Consider the following 17,250-nt stretch of genomic DNA (forward strand, 5'->3'; position numbering starts at 1 on the left):
ATATCCTTATTGTTATAAGTACATCAAGGATACATTTACTGATTTACATAATAATTTCTTGTATTGTTGTAAAGAATGAAGTCGAATAACATTCATTGCTACATAGAGGTACTCGTAATCTTTTCCTCAAACAAAAAAGGTACTCGTAATCTAAAATGATACTTCGAATTAATAAAATTGTATATCCCCCCCTCCCCCCCCCCCCCCCCCCCCAAAAAAAATGAAAATTTTGCCTTTACTAAACTATTTATCTAATTTAAATCTAACCATATCCGTGATGGGTATTTTGATAATTATAGGCATCTCGTGGCTAACAAGCTTTTTCATTCTTATTACAAAGCACTTTCTTTTTACTCCTAAACACACCTTTAGTCAGAAGCATACAAATTTAGGGGCCAACTAATGATTATTACATGCCAAAATTGTACATTTTACGCATACCCTTGATTCACAAATTGGAAAATAAGATACAGAAGATAGAATAGTACAGTAGCTTTTTCATGGGGTTACCCCGCTTTGTGCTTTGTCCCTACCTTCTTTCTAAATGGGCTTTGGAGTATTCCAAACTACAGGATGACTTTTTGTATAATGCAATACACCTCTAAAACATCTCTTTAGTGTCCATCTCATGATTTAAGGGATTTCTTATGTTTTCTGACACATGAGTGATGGCTCGGGCATCATCATACGCATTCTCATCCTTCAATTTTTATAGCTTGGTATGAGTTGCTTGTGGTGGCATCCTAGCTTGCTCCTCGCCGCAAAAGAATCGCACATCTATGTTCACTCCGTGAGTCCATGTTCTTTGGGGATGTTGTTTATTGATGTGCAACAATTTCCCCCTTTGATGATGAGAGAACATTTCTCAGTTGTTCAAATAAGCTTCCCACCCATCTTTGTGTAGTCTTTCAGCCTTTACCAACACATCCATTTTAGCATCTTCAAGATACTGGGCCATTCTACAGGAAAAAAAGCACAGCATGAGCATGCTGTCATTTTTCATATTACAAGAGAAAAAAAAAACAAAAAAGAAGTGAAAGACCAGTTTGACTAACCTAGAGGTCAAGTCCGAATCAGCAACACCCAGCATCCTCACTGCGAGAAGCCCAGCATTTGTAGCATTGTTTATTGCAACCGTTGCAACAGGAACCCCTCTAGGCATCTAAATTGATAAAAGTACACAAGCCATATTCAATAATATCACCCAAAGATAGACGAATGGCTATACATATACCTAAACAGCCAAACACAGGTTTAGACAAGAAATTGTAAAATGTACATGAACCAACACCACCACCACCACCAACCACGACCATGTGTAACATTTTATTTTCGTAACACTAATTTAAGAAATGAGGAAATCATGCACAGTAGTACAAGGGACTCCTACGTCCATGCAACATGCACAGGGAGCGATTAAATTTTTAAGAAATAAACATCTAGAGCTTCCAACATCCAACCTTTCCACAATCCAAGTATAGGACGAGAAGGGGCTAACACTTAATAAATTTGTACAGAATACCTGAACAATTGACAAGAGTGAGTCCATTCCATCCAGTGCGGAACCACGCACAGGGACACCAATTACTGGTACTGGAGTAAGTGCTGCAACCATTCCTGAAAAAAACACACTAAATAAATCAAGATTGTCAACATAATACAGAGATCTGAAGGAATAGGCAAGTGTTAAATAAGTAACCTGGCAAATGAGCTGCACCACCAGCACCAGCAATGATAACTTGGATACCTCGTTCCCAAGCAGATGTAGCATATGAAAACATCATATCTGGAGTCCTGTGTGCAGAAACAATTCTGACCTGCAAAAATCAACAAATGCCAGCTGCATTACATGAAGATCCACTGTATCAGACTGGCATATATAATTCACAAAAGTGAGAGAAATTCGCCTCATGTGCCACTCCAAACATATTTAAGATCCGGGAGGCATCTTTCATGACAGGAAGGTCTGAATCGGATCCCATAATGATTCCAACTCGAGCTGAGACTGCATCTAAAAAAGAAAGAGCATGAATTCCCACAACAATCTAACAAGGTTCACACATAATAAAGGTCCTCAACTATGACAACGCAGCTCACTTTGAAACGCCAAGCAGCATGGCTTCAAAATTGCTGGTTTTAATTACATTATCGCTTGCCATACTAGAATTACCAACTAACAGCAGTCCACAAACTGCTTTCACTACATTGGTGGAACTTTCAAAGCACGATGTAAGCATTTACTAACTGTAATAAGTAAATATATAAGAAGCTAGGTTTCAAATCTTATGATAGCTTCCCAGATCCAGTAATGGGGAACATTTTATGAAGAACAACGAAAGGAACAGACATCACTATGTAGATCTTGTACTATGCAATGTATAAAAAGGCTCAAGGCACAATTAGACGATGAAGGTCCTGCTGCACCAAGGTACGCCTTGCACAATATAAATCAATTGAAAAATTTGCCTATGTGCGCCTCAGGTGCACCTCTTTGAATGCGCGTTGCCTAGAGCATTAAAGGCGCTTTACCCTAATCCCCTAGCGCCTAGGCGCACCTTATTATACATTGGTAGCATGTCCTCGACCAACAGGGTAAGTGCTCCCTTTGTTTTTGATGGTGTTATATTTTTTCATTTGTTGCTAAATTTGCTGAGGAAGAAGACCAAAGATAAATAGGATTGAGCGATTCATAATTATATTAAGAGATAGGATTTACAAGAGCATATAGCACTTAATAAAAGGGAATGATGAGAGAGGATCTATGTCGAAGACCAACAGAAATAACATCTTGGTACATGCTGCTGACCCTATCATATAGGGATTAAAGCTTTAGTAGTTGCTATTTGTGGTTATTTATTAGAAAATTTGATTGAACTATTTAAAACAAAGTATGTGGTATAGCAACTTTTCTATTCGTTTTTATGAGTTTGTGACAAGGTACCTTATAAAGTTGTATACATTTTTATTTCAAAGGAAAGTTTGTCAAAAAAAATAAACAACCTTTTAAAAACACTTTTTTTCTAAAAAAAAAAAGATCAAACCTTGCCGTAATTTTCTCACATTTTTTGGCAATTGACTTTTTATTCTCTCCTCCATCACAACCATCACATTAACCCTCCAAGGCTCCAACCGTCACCACCACTATTCTCTCTCCTCCCTCACACCACCACCACCACCACCACAATTTTACATCTCCTTTCAATTTTCTCTCTCCTCTCAACAAAAACCGTCCCACCACAGTTGTACATCCTCTCTCCCCTCCTTACCCCGCTAAAGTTGCTCTCTCCTCCTCCCGCCGCCATTTGTCTCATCGTCCCTTGCCTTGCACAATTTTGAAATTTTATCCCAAATAGATGACTACAAGGAAAGTCAATGATAAGCTGTGACTTTCAAATGGAGCTCAACATTTTGTCGATTCTTTAGCTTTAGATTATAATGTACCAAATAAAATTGGTTCACTATATATGTGCGCTTATCGATTGTAAAATGGCAAATGATAGTTACAAGATGAGCATAAAGTATAATGGAAGCAACCTTTATTATAGTTTAGGTGCGGCAGCAGAAAACAATAAAAACCTACAAACCCCCCTCGCCCCCTTCCAAATAAGAAAGAATAAAACAAATCAGGTCCTTGCTAACTAACCATCCGGGTTGTCGTCTTTCAACAAGGATTTCAGATGTCCCTCCACAATGCCCATATAAGAGCCAACAATAGTGATGTGACCCATCTTGCGTTGCCTTTTCATTGCTGCAATGACAAATCGGCAGTGTTATGATTCATGAAACATGATCATGTAGCCTCAGGAGAAAGGATAAAACGAACTCAGAATGGGATTCTCTCACAAACCTGATTTGTCATACCAATGAACAGACGCCCCTGGCAAAGCTAGAGCTCTTGTCATGAGTTCATGAGCTATACGGAAACCTGGTTCCCCCTAAAAGAATAAAGATGAATCATATAGAAATTGGGGTGCATCATCAGCTAACTCAAAATGAGATAGACATGCAAGGAAAAAAGAATCACCTCATCTTCTCCTAATATGTTATACATGATTGCAGCTGGTGTCTTCATAGATGGATCACCAAGTGGAAGACCAATAACCGCTCGCAAATGCTGCTCATATTGAGAGGTATAACATGATTCAATAGTATGATGTCCACTATTATGCGGTCTAGGAGCTACTTCATTAAGCAAAATCTGCCACAACCAAATGTAGACTTAGTGTACAGCAAAAGAAATGGAAAGAATGGTTTGTAGACGTATAAACCAAAATACATAAAGTCAAATCAAGGATAAGAATAAATAAAAAATAACCCTCCAAAATGCTTAACATTAACAAAAAAACAAACCTCTCCAGTCTCCGTCAAGAACAATTCTACTGCAAAGACTCCTGCACCTTCCAAAGAACTTACAGCTTTATGTGCAACATCAGTGGCTAGTTTTCTTACTTTCCATGGTACAGCAGCTGGAGCCTTAACAATGTGACAAATATTCTCCCTACCAAAACACCCGCAGCCAATAAGTATACATATTTTTCAGTTCCTCTTTTTACTGGGGAATGGATACATAAACAAGTTCTGATCCATGCAGGTGTGACAAATTAAGCACTTAAAAATGTCAAACCACTTTCTAAACACAACTTTACAAACACTTACTTGTGTATAGTTTCAACAACAGGATAGCACAAGACAGAATTGTCTCTTCCTCTTGCAACAATGACTGCCAATTCCTGATCAAGCAGTACATGTTATTAGAAATTGCTAGATAAAAGAATAATCTTTTCTTTCAAAACACGTACTTGCATCATGATCCAAAAGTTTAATAAGAAAAGCAGGAATTTAACACTAAATAGGTTTCTCCATATTTCTCTCCCTATTCTCCACTAATAATAGTCTTTTCCCTCTTTGTCTCTCTTCTGTAGCTACTTTTCTGCCTTCTTCCTGCAGCAACTCCTAACAGAGATATAAAGCAATTCCCATAGCATTCAAGAAATTCATGATTAAGATGAGGTCTCATATATCCAATCCGGATTTCCAGCAATAATATAGCAAATTGTTAGGTACAGAAATGGGAGTTTGGGGCCAAAGCTTCCATGTGAGTTCAGAAGTAACAGAAGCTTCACTTTTCTTACTCTTACGAAAATCCTTGAGAGAGAGAGAGAGGGGGGGGGGGGGGGGGGGGGAGGGAGTAGAGAGGTTATACTTGCTCAAGAAATGAAACTTCTGGCTCACCCTACTCTTAATCAACTTATTTCATAATTCCTTGGGCATATGAATTAGCATTAGAAGATAAAAAAATAAGGGGGTACAAAACTATTTATACCACTTGAAAAATGTACAGAACATTCTCAGTTTTTCACGGATGTTAACCCAAGACCTGACTACAGCCTCTGCTTGCCAAAAGGAATTTCCAGCCTAATTATATGTTCAAAGTGGATGTTTTAGCACATATTATATGTTTCTTTAGACAACCAGCCTTAGAACGTTTCAAAAGTACATAGCGGTAGATCATATTGAACTTGACCCCCAGGTCAAAAAGAGTATCTTAGCCTTCTCGTGCATAAACGGCAAAAATGAGGCAGATCATGTTGTTCCATTTTAATGATTTCGGGCATATACATTCTTATTCCAAGACAGAATGTTACGCCATAATTGGTTAAATTTTAATAAGAATGTACGGAGTAATACAGTTCAGACGAATTTAAAATCTTGACCCCAGGTCAAAAAGAGTATCTTAGCCTTCTCGTGCATAAACGGCAAAAATCAGGCAGATCATGTTGTTCCATTTTAATGATTTCGGGCATATACATTCTCATTCCAAGACAGAATGTTACGCCATAATTGGTTAAATTTTAATAAGAATGTACGGAGTAATACAGTTCAGACGAATTTAAAATCTTGCCTGCGTTATGCAGATCATTCTGTTAACAACAAAAATAACCATTTATAATATGCACAATAAAGAAATAAAAATAACAACTCAGTGCTTCTAATATTGTGATGCTAACGGCTAACCTTTATAAATGGAGCCCATTTCTCGACGTACAAGCCTCGCTCATATCCCCCTAGAGCTGCAGAATATGAAATGCACATTATAATCGGAGAAAAAGTCAAAAGGTAGAAAAACAAGTAGCAAAGAGAAGGGGGGAAACAGACAGAGAAAGAGAGGGACTATTGTTTATGGGAACGAACAACCTATAATAGACAGTTCAAGTAAAAATATTCATTGGGCCGCTCACTCATAAGTCATGACAACAGAGGTAGTAAAAAGAAACCAGCCCGCCATTTACTAGATGCTTAGAATATAATGTCAAGCACTTCAAGACATCTAAAGGGAACTCAGATGTCTCCTATCAAAGCACATTCTTCTCTTGTTCTGATAAACAGTAGCGGCAATTAAAAAATCAAATGTTCCCCCTATCTTCAAAGAAATTCCACAGTTTCAATGTAGTTTGATTTAAGCAAATGAATCCTAGAGTCACAAATGAGCAATTATATCATCCTTTAGATTAAAAAAAAAATACAAGATATTAAAGGAAAGGAGATTGAACATATAGAACAACAACGAGATAACGGAAGGTAATGAATTCTTATCAATTACTGCCAAAAAGTTTCAATGAAAACACTTCATAGTCAATTTATAGAGTTCGATAGAGAAGATCATACCACTGACTGCAGAAGTGAGATCTTCTTCACACTTAGCAACAGCATTACCACGTCCATCGTAGGCAAGCCTTTTACTCTTGATCATAAGAGGATAACCAAATAGCTTTCCAGCACTCCTAGCACTTTCATCATTATCTATCTGTATTAAACATAATTCAACTGTAGGATCCCTAAAGACGGAATTACAAGCAGCAACAAATGCTTCCTTAAAATTTGTAGATTGACTAATACCTCATAGGGCACTACCCACCTCCATAAACTCAGGCAAAGGGATCCCATGTCGAGAAAAATGTAGTTTCTGAAGGTATTTATCCTGCATAAAAAGTAATATAGACAGACAGACACAAAATTCATTATTTGATAGTTTAAGTCTTCCCCTAATTGCACTTCACATGTCCCCCACAAACATAGCAAAAAAGTAAATATCTTGTATAACAAAAACAATTGCCAATTTCATGAATAAAAAAACTAAGATTAATTTTTTGTACCATATAAATATATAATATACTGTGAGTATATATTCTATACCTGAATTATCCTAATGGTAGAGGCTTTGGGTTGGCAATCAACTCCTTGTCGTTCAAGCTTATCAAGGGTGGCAACATCAACATGCTCAATCTCCACTGTCAAAACTCCACATCTAGCCACCAAAAGGACACTTGGTCAATATTGTCGAATACATAAATGAACTTCCGAAGAAAGGGATGGAGGGTGAGGAATGGACTTTATTTACTGAAATTCCAACCTTTTTGCAAATTCCTCAACTGTGGTACTGTCATCAAAGCTCCCAACCATATGATAATGTGAGAAAGGAGAAGCAGGGCAGTTCTCAGAGGGGTCCAAAATAGCTACTTTGATAGCCATTTCTGATGCAGCTTGGCATAACATGCGACCAAGCTGCCCACCTCCCAAAACACCCACAACCTTTTCAGACACACCTTGTACAACCAAAGCCTTAGTCTCACTCCTGATCAAACACAACAAAGCAACAAATAACCCCAATTTCCTGGTCAGAAACTACAATACTGATATCATCAATTCATCAATCAACTACTACGTACTTCGTATTTCTTAATAATTCAAACCAACCCACATGCTCTTTTTTTTTTCTTTTTTTTTTTTTTTATCAATTGCAGTATTAATTAATGTGCATATTAAAGAAATAGTGAAGAAACCCTTATGTCTCTACGATCAATTCATTCATAATTTTTGAAATTCTGAATATACCCACATTTCTCTTAATCTTCATAATTCAGGTAGAGCCTTAAACCCCCGAAAAACCCCCCAAATGTGCAAATAATCCCCCCCCCCCAAAAAAAAAAAAAAACAACATAAAATGCACGGCCGTGCAAGCTTAAGCATAGAATTAGTGAATAAACCCTTATGTTTTTACTATCAATTCATTCAAATATATAGAAATTCTGAATATACCCATATATCTCTCAATCTTCATAATTCAGCTAGAGCCTTAAACCCCAAAAAAAAACCCAAATGTGCAAATAATCCCACCCCCCAAAACCCAACATAAAACACACGGCCATACAAGCTTAAGCATATTAATTGAGAACATAGCACTCAAAATCACTGCAAAATGCATAGACAAACATAGCAAATAGCTAGTTTAACAGAGGGAATTGTATAGAAGAGATAGCAAAGTATAAAACTTCAAAATCAAGAATAAAAAATACAATTCTAACAAAAATACAATTAAAAATAAAAAATAAAAAAAAATAAAAATATACTTGATTGAAGAATTAGGAGCATCAATGGAAGCTTTGCAAGAGAGAAGTTTCTTGCTGTTATCTGATTTGAAAGTAACAGACGAAGAAGAAGCCCAAGCCCGATCCGGACACAGAACAGGAGGGGCAGCCACTTTAGTTCCAGGGAGAAAAACCCCATTTTCACACATTAGTCCCAACATTAAAGAATTTTATCAACAAAATCCTGCAACAAATTAGCAACCAAATTTAACCAATTTAAAAAAAGCTTGCAAATTTACATTAAATTATACTCTTTGAAGGGTATTAAGAGAAAATTTTTAACAATGGAATTTATATGAGTTAAGTGATTGTAATTAAGGGGGTGTTTGGTTTACATAACTAAGGTATAAGGTATGGGTTAGGAATGGTTTAAACCCATACCTTATGTTTGTTTTATGATTTTATGAGTTTCAAACCCATACCTCAAACCCCCAAGGTATGGGGTTTAGAAACCTTGGGGGGAGGTGGGTTTGGCTTATTCCCATACATTTAGGCATTAAATAAAAGAAAAACATTGCATTTTATAATCATACCAAACATATGGTATTAAGAATCAAGTTCCAAACCCATACCACTATGGTTTCATTCCTGATTCCAACCCCATACCAGTTTGCAAACCAAACGCCCCCTAATAGCTGAATAATCTACCTCAGAAGAACCCTAAATTTAGTCTGCTGAGTGATGAATTAATGTGTTAATTTAATAGTTATCTGATGATTAAAAAGAAAAAGTAAGAATGTATGGAACCTCATACGGTGCGTTAATGGAAGAGAGTAAGCTCAGAAGAAGCTTTAATGGAGAGTTGCGAGTATGTTTCAATGGAGGAGAGACAGGCCCGTCCCTGAGGCAGGCAGGAGGGGCAGCCGCCCTAGGCCCAGGGTAATGAGATTTCATATTAAATTATCTCGAAAAATAACATAATTTTAGGGATATTTGATTCAATAATCAAATTAAGCTCATAAATTTCTTATCTCTTGGATATGATGTTTAATAATCTAAGAATTTACGAACCCTAAACTTAAAACACTGATAATTAAATTAATAGAAACCCTAGATTGTGAAATTGATATGATGATGACAACAACAAACAACTTACCTTAGAAGCTGCTTCTATGGGGGATACAAGGATAAGATTCGACGGAGAACGCTTCAATGAAGAACGTTGAGTGCGCTTAATGGAGAACGTTGAGTCTGAGAGAGGTAGGAAATACGAACGAGGCCTTTAAAAGTCATGACCCGCCATAGTTATAATACGGGTTAGATCCGTCTATAAATAAATGGGCGGGTCTTTATATCATCAAAAATCAATCAATAAGGGTTCATTTGGCATTGTTGTGATTTTTTGTTTTTTTATTTTTTGTTGTATAAAAATATATGATACTAGTTTTGTACCCGTGCGATGCCTGGGTTGTTTATTGAATTTTAAGATATATGTCAAATTTTAAAATATATCATTGATACAAATTTAGTTAGGAATTGTTGTGACGATTTGCTATCTGGTAGGAATTGGTGGAAATGTTCGATTTAATACATTAAAAAAATAAAAAAAAATAGCAAAAAATAAATAAAATAAAATAAAATAAATGTTCAAAGCCCATTGGGTTGACCCGAACCCAAAACTTTGGGCAAGGGCTAAACATTTCGTGACTCGTAACCTGAAATGACTCAATTCGAGATGACTCATGACCCGACTCTAATTGAACGAGCTACATGGTAATAAAATTTTATTAAATTGTAAAGTATATTATTTTAACCGGTATGGATGTTTTACGCTTTGAACTACTTCCTTCGCTGCAGAAAATATTATGATATAAAAAATAAGTTTATATGATAATTTTTGTGAATTATAATCTAATAATTTTTTCAAATAAAATTTTAATTCAATTTGTACATCTGAAATATTGGAATTTTATCGAAAATAAAACTTTAAACTAAAAATTATATCCTAAAATTTTATCTAAATAGAAATCTAAAAAAACTTTTTTATCAAATGAAATCTATTTAAATCTATCCAACGTGGTGCGACACTTGGCGAAAAGTTGGAATGCCAAGTGTCGATGTCTCGTGATCTGGCTAAAAGTTTAGCTTTATATATTAGTTATATGATATGTCCCATAATGAATAAAAAATTATTTAAACTTATTAAAATCATAATAATTTTGAAAACTGACAACAAAAAAGTGGAAACACCTTTTTCTTGTTCCCTGTTTTTGGTTTTTAGTTTTCAGAAAAACAGGAAACTAAAAACCAAAAATGATGTCAAACAAGCCCTAAATAATCAATAATCATCAATCAATAAATATAAAAAGTTGACTTAAATATCCTTTAATAACTATTTTTTTTATTTCTTTTTAGAAAATCTTTTATAAGTAAAGTTTAAAGAGATTTTTTTTAAAAAAAAAAAAGTTAACTTAAATATAAATAATGACCTGAATTGTAATAAATTAGTTAATGTTTAAATCTTTAACTATAGAAATAATAAAAAAAAAAACAACTACATCTTTAGGAAAATATCATATAGATTATCAACATAAGATTTTTAACAATAATTTTTTGGAAAAATTGTAAATAATAATCCCAACATTGCTCCATTTTCTTTTAATAATCCCAACTTTGGATTATTCTAGAATAATCCCAATTTTGGGGGTTGTTTTCTTTCTTCAATCCCAATGACTAGTTATCGGTTGAATGAGTTTTTTATTTATTTTTTTTCTTTAAATGACACGTGGTGCAGTTTTATTGGTTGAATTTTTTAAAAATAAATAAATAAATAAAAAGGAAAAGTGAAATCCCCCGATCCTTTCCCCCTTCCCTCACCGAAACCCCAAACCCCTCCCTCTACTCCCATTCCCTCGCCGGTAAACCCATCAATCTCCCCCCGCCGGTAAGTCATCCCATTATCTCCGACAACCTCCGGAAAATCTGTACCAGCGGGGGCGAAATCTATGTGAAATCCAACAAAAACCTTCCAAAATTTGATTTCATCATCGCTGTTAATGACGATTGTGACTTTGTGAGAATTGATTTAAAGCTAGAAGGTTGTTTTTGAAGGGGTTTTGAAGATGGGGTGGAGTTTTTTGCCTGAGATGTAGGTGTTTGTTAGGTATATGCGTTGCAAGTGTCGGAAGATGGTGGTGGTGCGGCGGTTGGTTAGGAAGATCGAGGAGAGAGAAAATGAGAAGGGAGGAGGGCTGGTAGTGTTTTGTGGTTTTTGATCGAGCGGCGAAGGTTTCTGACGCGAGGGGAGGTTTCAAGGGAGTCTGGTGTTTTTGATGTGTGGGCATGGGTTTTTTGGTGGCGGAGGGCAAGGCGGTGGATGAGGTTGGGGCGTGAGGGGTTCTGGTGGGAGGCTGGGTGTTTACTGGGTTTTTTTTTTTTTTTTTTTCCACCAATGATAAGGTGACACGTGTAACAAGACCTACTATTAGAGGTCATTGACTTTTGTTGATCGGTTTGGGATTGAAGAAAGAAAACAACCTCAAAAGTTGTGATTATTCTAGAATAATCCAAAGTTGAGATTATTAAAAGAAAATGGAGCAAAGTTGAGATTATTATTTACAATTTTTCCTAATTTTTTTTTATTTCTTTCTAGAAAATCTTTTATAAATAACGACTTTAATTAAATTAATTATTGTCTAAATATTTAATTATAGAAAGAATAATAAACAATCACATCTTTAGGAAAATATCATATAGATTATCAACATAAGATTTTTTTATTAATTATTTTTGCCAAGAAAATCACCTTGATGATCAATATTTACGTAGAAAAAATCAATAACTGACTATCTATAGCTATATACTAAATGAAAAATCAGAAATGACACATGTCATCCATTTGTAAAAAAAATTCCTCCAAAGCTTTTTTTTTTTTTTTGACAAGTTATTTTGTACAAAATATTTAATATGGAGTATTATACTGTAATTAATCCCTTCCTATGAATTAAGTATATTATATTTATAACATTCCACAAATATATTACTCTTTTTTTATTTAATACAAATACTATATACCATACAATAATATTTTTGATAAGGAGGTTTTCTGGTAGAGATCGAACTTAGTCTATCTTCTACATCAACATCATTGCTGCTGCTGCTGCCGACGCCATTGTTGATGTTGTTGAGGTCTTCCGATAATTTCGGCTTCTTCTGGGTTGGTGTCATCTGAATTTGAACACTAAAATATGAAGGGGAATTGAGGGTTTAAGTAAAAGGGAAAGTAATTGTGTTTGTTTGAGGAAGTTGATGTAAAAGGGGAATTGATGATGCTCTCAAGTCTCAACTTTGTAATTTTGTATGACGCTTTGTCTAATTAATAAAGCTTGCTCTTTGCTTTGTGTAAAAAAAAAAAAAAAATGTAAACTTAGAATCCGATTTAGGCCTTGTTCTCTTCACTTTAAAAAAATAATATTAAGTCCATGTTTGGTAATTGGCTTTTTAATGGCTTTTTTGTTAGCTTTTGGCTTTTGGCTTTTTTAGGTGGTCAAACAGCCAAAAAAATGTGTTTGATAATTGGCTTTTTAGTCAGCGAAAAAGCTGCCTTTTAAGCCAAAATGAAAAAGCTGCTTTCAGTAGCTTTTTTATTGGCTTTTGGCTTGTTAGCCCACAAATTATCTAATAAACAGGTAACAACCAACAATTAATTTACCAAACACTTTTATAAACAGCTAGCTTAAACAACCAATTTCAAAAGCCATTATAAACAGCCAAACATTCCAACTGGTTAAACAAGCCAAGTGAACCCGCCAACAACCATTTGCCAAACAAGGCTTAAGTAAAAATAATTTCAGTTCAGTATAAATAAGTTCAGTTTAGTAAAATTAAGTTCAGTTCAATAAAAATAATTTCAGTTCAATAAAAATAAGTTCAGTTCAGTAAAATTCAGTTTTCTTAAAGAATTATAATAGAAAATCAGTTAAAATAATTTCAATTCAGCAAAATCAGTTTTCTTAAAGAAAAATTATAATAGAAATCAGTTAAAATAATTTTAGTTCAGCAAAATCAGTTTTCTTACAGAATTATAATAGAAAATCAGTTAAAATAATTTAAGTTTAGCAAAAATAATTTCAGTTCAGTAAAACTATTTTAAGTTCAGTAAAAATAATTTAAGTTCAGCTAATATAATTTTGTTTCAGTAAATTTAAATTTAGTTCAACAAAAATAAGATGAAGAGAACGGGGCCTTATTTGAGAGGTTGTTATATAAACGTACACCCATGAGTTTTTGTTCTCATTTTGATGTTTGTTTATAAATGAAAAACAAAAACTAACTACGGTGCACCCGGATGTATATAACAAATTCTAGACTTATTTGATTCGACTCCAACTTTTCTATATATACTTATATATTTTTTTTATTATTCAATTCATGAATTATTTATAGGTCTTTGAAGTTAATTAATATTGTGTCCAAAAAAAAAAAAAAAGTCGATTATATACGGGTTGCTATTGATAAGTGGGTCAAAATTAAATTTAAAGTCGGATTCGAAGGTTGGAAATTTAAGTCGGATCGGAGTCGGATTCTCGAAGTCGAATGTCGGAGGCGGAGGCAGATTAAAAATCCGAAATCTTGTAGGGTACTAAGGTCATAGTCAGATTTTGCATAATCCATAATCCGATCCGATCTTATCATCCCTACTATTACTTCGTGGTCTTCATTTATGGAGTCAAAATGGTCCAGTGGTGGACCATTCTCACCAAATCCAAGTCCAGTTATTACATTGCTGAAAAGTTGTTTTGGGTTAGTTTAATATGGGGTTAGATCATATGGACTTATTGGACTATGGTATCAATTTGCTAAAACCTCTTTTCGTGCGAAAATCAGTTGAGAAAATTGTATGCACAAAAACCTATGTACATAGCGTTGGTATTCATCGTTCATCAAACTCATGTATATATTCTATTTCTATAAAACAACACAAAATCATGAAACATACTCATGAAATTTAAACAAAATAACTAATTATAATGCTTCAACTAGTGATCTCCTTCCATGAATTATTTATTTGCAAGCACTTATTTCTTTAATCATCATTCAACTTACAGTTAGTAGTAATTAGTCATACTTGCTTGTTTCTTTATGAACCTGAAACACTAGGTTTTCTCTTTAGTTTTGCTCTTCCAAACAAAGTCACCCTTCTAAAGATCTTCAATAATCTGCCAGCATATTTCCTCTGAGAAGAAAAATTCACTGAACCAATGCAACTAGTTACTTGTCCAAGTGAATTATTCCTCCTTTTACTACTATATGATCTTCCTTCTAACCCAAAGTTACTCATTTTGGGAGGATCTTCTTCTGTTTCTTTCGCGCTCTTCTTCAACCTAAGACTCTTCTTAAGAGATACAAGCTCTTGTTCAAGATTCTGAATTCTGAAACTCGTGGACTCGTACTCCTTTTTTGCTGCTGCAAGTATCTCAGACTTTTTTTGCATCACTAACTGATCACTCTCTAGTAGGCAACTTAATGGTTTGTTCATGATCATTATTTCACCCTCATGATCACTTTCTCCTAGATTTTGGCTTTTCGAATTTTGATATCTTGAACTCGAAAGACTTCCTGAGAGTTCCCTTGAATATGCAAATCTGAATGACTCTGAACATTCCTTGAAGGCATGCTGTGTGTTGAGTTGCTGAATAAAGAGTGCTTGAACTATTAATCGAAGTGGCATGAACTCGTTCTGCACTGCCTCAACACATAACTCTTGACACAATTTTTGACAGTTCAAGTACTTGCAGACCGTGTTTTTTTCTTCTTGTGACAGATGTGGATGTGCCTGAAAACAATTTACAGATCACACTGGTAAACACATTCTCACATGTATGCATAAGTTTCTTACAAGGTTCTGTTTTTAGACTATTTTTTTTTCATTACTAATATGCTTCACCAATTGGACTGCAGTACTGAATAGTTTTCGAGTATAGCTAGATATATGCTTACCTGAATGTATGTGTTCATTGCTGCATAAAGATGATCATGGTTATTTCTGTAGGATATAGGCACTATCTCAACAAGATTCATGAACTTCTTTGGTGTCATATTCGGATCATGAGCAATCAAGGAGAGGTAAGAGTCCCATAATTCTGCCACAATTGTGTTTCCCATAGGAGGGCTTTGCTTCATTTCAATATTAGACAAAACATATGAGGAAAATATGCTCTCCATCACACCCACTTCCATACTTGATGTTAAGGACTCTGTCAATTGCTTTGGAAGAAGAAAATCTTCGACGTGTGCCAGAGGTAAAAGATACACAATTTGCTGTTGTAGCCTTTCCTTTCCTTCAACCATGCTTGATCCACCAAGCTCGAGAGATCTAGCCAATAAGGCAAAATAGAACCCAACAGGAATTATTTTACTCACCTTTGATCCTACATGCAACAAGTCTAGGATTCCTTTTAATGTTTCCAATACCTTTTCACTTGTATCATCATCACGAGTGTTACTATTGTTGTTGTCATCATCATTGTCACATAAACACTCCCAAAATTGTCGCGTTTTCTTAGAGATCACCCATTTGTTGGCATAAAAAACAATAATGGGACTTACATATTTCTCCTTCATGCCTTGCCTTCTTAATGACCCAATAACCCTTTTGAAAAACCCAAATGGAAGAGCAACTAGATCTTTTACCCAAAGATGATCTTGATCATTTACAATTTCCTTTACGAGTTTGCTGTTCCATGGTTCGGATGCAAGAGCTTCTAGTGAAACAATACCCTTCTTCCTTTTTCTCTCAGGATCAAGAATCTCCATACAAGCCATAAAGGCCAACGATTCTATACACCGACTCACAATTAGAAGTTCCTCTGCACAAGGGAGCAATGCTTGGCATTTTTGCAGCACAATGAGGGTATCATCCCAACTTTGCAGTATCACCTGAGTTAAGTACAGGTCAGTTCTTTCACATAAGTTGCCAGGGCCACCCAATGCTTCTGTCATCTCTAGAAACTCGGCTGCACAACGAAGGGATGCAACATTGAAAGGATCAATAAATGTGGAAGAACCATAGATGAAGAGCGCGATCATCTCAAATGTTTCTGAACCTCCAGGGAAATTTGATGGCAGATCAACTTCTTGCCATTCATCTAGCTGCCTCTTGAAATATCCACTCTTAGATATCAATGGAGACTAAAAAAAACATTTAAAACAGGACAAACATTAGCCTTAAGAAAAACTTCCAACTTTTCAATTTCATACATGACTAAATTTAGCTTTATTTGCTAGCTTATTACCTTGTGTAAGTTGAAGGATCTATTAGCAACACGAACACGAACCGTTACAGGCAAACCAGTCTCTTGACTCCTGAAGTACACATATAAATCATTATGTAACATATACAAATGGATTTATGTCCTAAAACTTAGTTACATGATTCAATTTATAATGAACTGTTAGAGAAACTGAAAAAAGGGTAAATAAATTACCATGATATGACTTTAATCTTCAGTAAGGCACTAAGATTTGGTGATGAGTAAGGACTTGATAGAATAGATGAATCTTTCGGGCTAAATGCTTCCATTACTGCTAACAAATCTTCATTCAAAGTCATTAAACAGAAATACTCTGTATTAGATAAGCATTATTTTTTAAGTATTATAACAGAACTAGCACATTAACATACAGTAAAAAGCTCTAAACAAAATTAGCTATGTATAACAAATGCTTGAATCTGAGAACGTTGACAAATCAGAAAAGTGAGAAATGAGTAAAAAAAAAAGTAGGCAATTAGCCAAATAATGTACTCTCTTAATTTATCATGCCTTATTTTCAAAAAGTGGTTTGAGTTGAAAATTTTCTATAATTTTGTCCCTTGTTTCTGAAA

At 34.9% G+C, this 17,250-nt stretch overlaps 2 protein-coding genes across 4 annotated transcripts; both read right to left on the reverse strand.

Annotated features, from left to right (window-relative positions):
* Positions 1-290: 290 nt before the first annotated feature.
* LOC145635861 (phosphoribosylaminoimidazole carboxylase, chloroplastic-like) lies at positions 291-9,655 on the reverse strand. 3 transcript variants are annotated; one of them, XM_081687233.1, is made up of 17 exons: positions 9,523-9,655; positions 8,409-8,610; positions 7,412-7,633; positions 7,195-7,306; positions 6,917-6,979; positions 6,667-6,805; positions 6,016-6,071; positions 4,657-4,730; positions 4,351-4,498; positions 4,025-4,198; positions 3,848-3,935; positions 3,644-3,748; positions 1,908-2,005; positions 1,700-1,817; positions 1,523-1,617; positions 1,056-1,162; positions 291-959 (listed from the first exon to the last, which is right to left on the reverse strand). In XM_081687233.1, the coding sequence occupies exons 2-17, from the start codon at positions 8,585-8,587 to the stop codon at positions 866-868; spliced, it is 1,872 nt and encodes a 623-aa protein (XP_081543359.1). In that variant the 5' UTR covers positions 8,588-8,610; positions 9,523-9,655; the 3' UTR covers positions 291-865. The 3 variants fall into 3 exon arrangements, with proteins under 3 accessions (XP_081543359.1, XP_081543357.1, XP_081543358.1); XM_081687231.1 differs by having other exon boundaries at positions 293-959; positions 1,908-2,011; XM_081687232.1 differs by lacking the exon at positions 9,523-9,655 and adding an exon at positions 9,174-9,305 and having other exon boundaries at positions 293-959; positions 1,908-2,011.
* A 4,850-nt stretch (positions 9,656-14,505) lies between these two features.
* LOC145634608 (BTB/POZ domain-containing protein At5g48130-like) lies at positions 14,506-16,947 on the reverse strand. The gene is made up of 4 exons (XM_081686020.1): positions 16,853-16,947; positions 16,661-16,730; positions 15,366-16,556; positions 14,506-15,201 (listed from the first exon to the last, which is right to left on the reverse strand). Exons 1-4 carry the CDS (start codon positions 16,945-16,947, stop codon positions 14,506-14,508), a joined length of 2,052 nt encoding a protein of 683 aa, XP_081542146.1.
* Between the last annotated feature and the right edge of the window lie 303 nt (positions 16,948-17,250).

The sequence above is a fragment of the Chenopodium album genome, chromosome 6 (assembly GCF_948465745.1).
Source record: "Chenopodium album chromosome 6, dcCheAlbu1.1, whole genome shotgun sequence".
Taxonomy (NCBI): Eukaryota; Viridiplantae; Streptophyta; class Magnoliopsida; order Caryophyllales; family Amaranthaceae; genus Chenopodium; species Chenopodium album.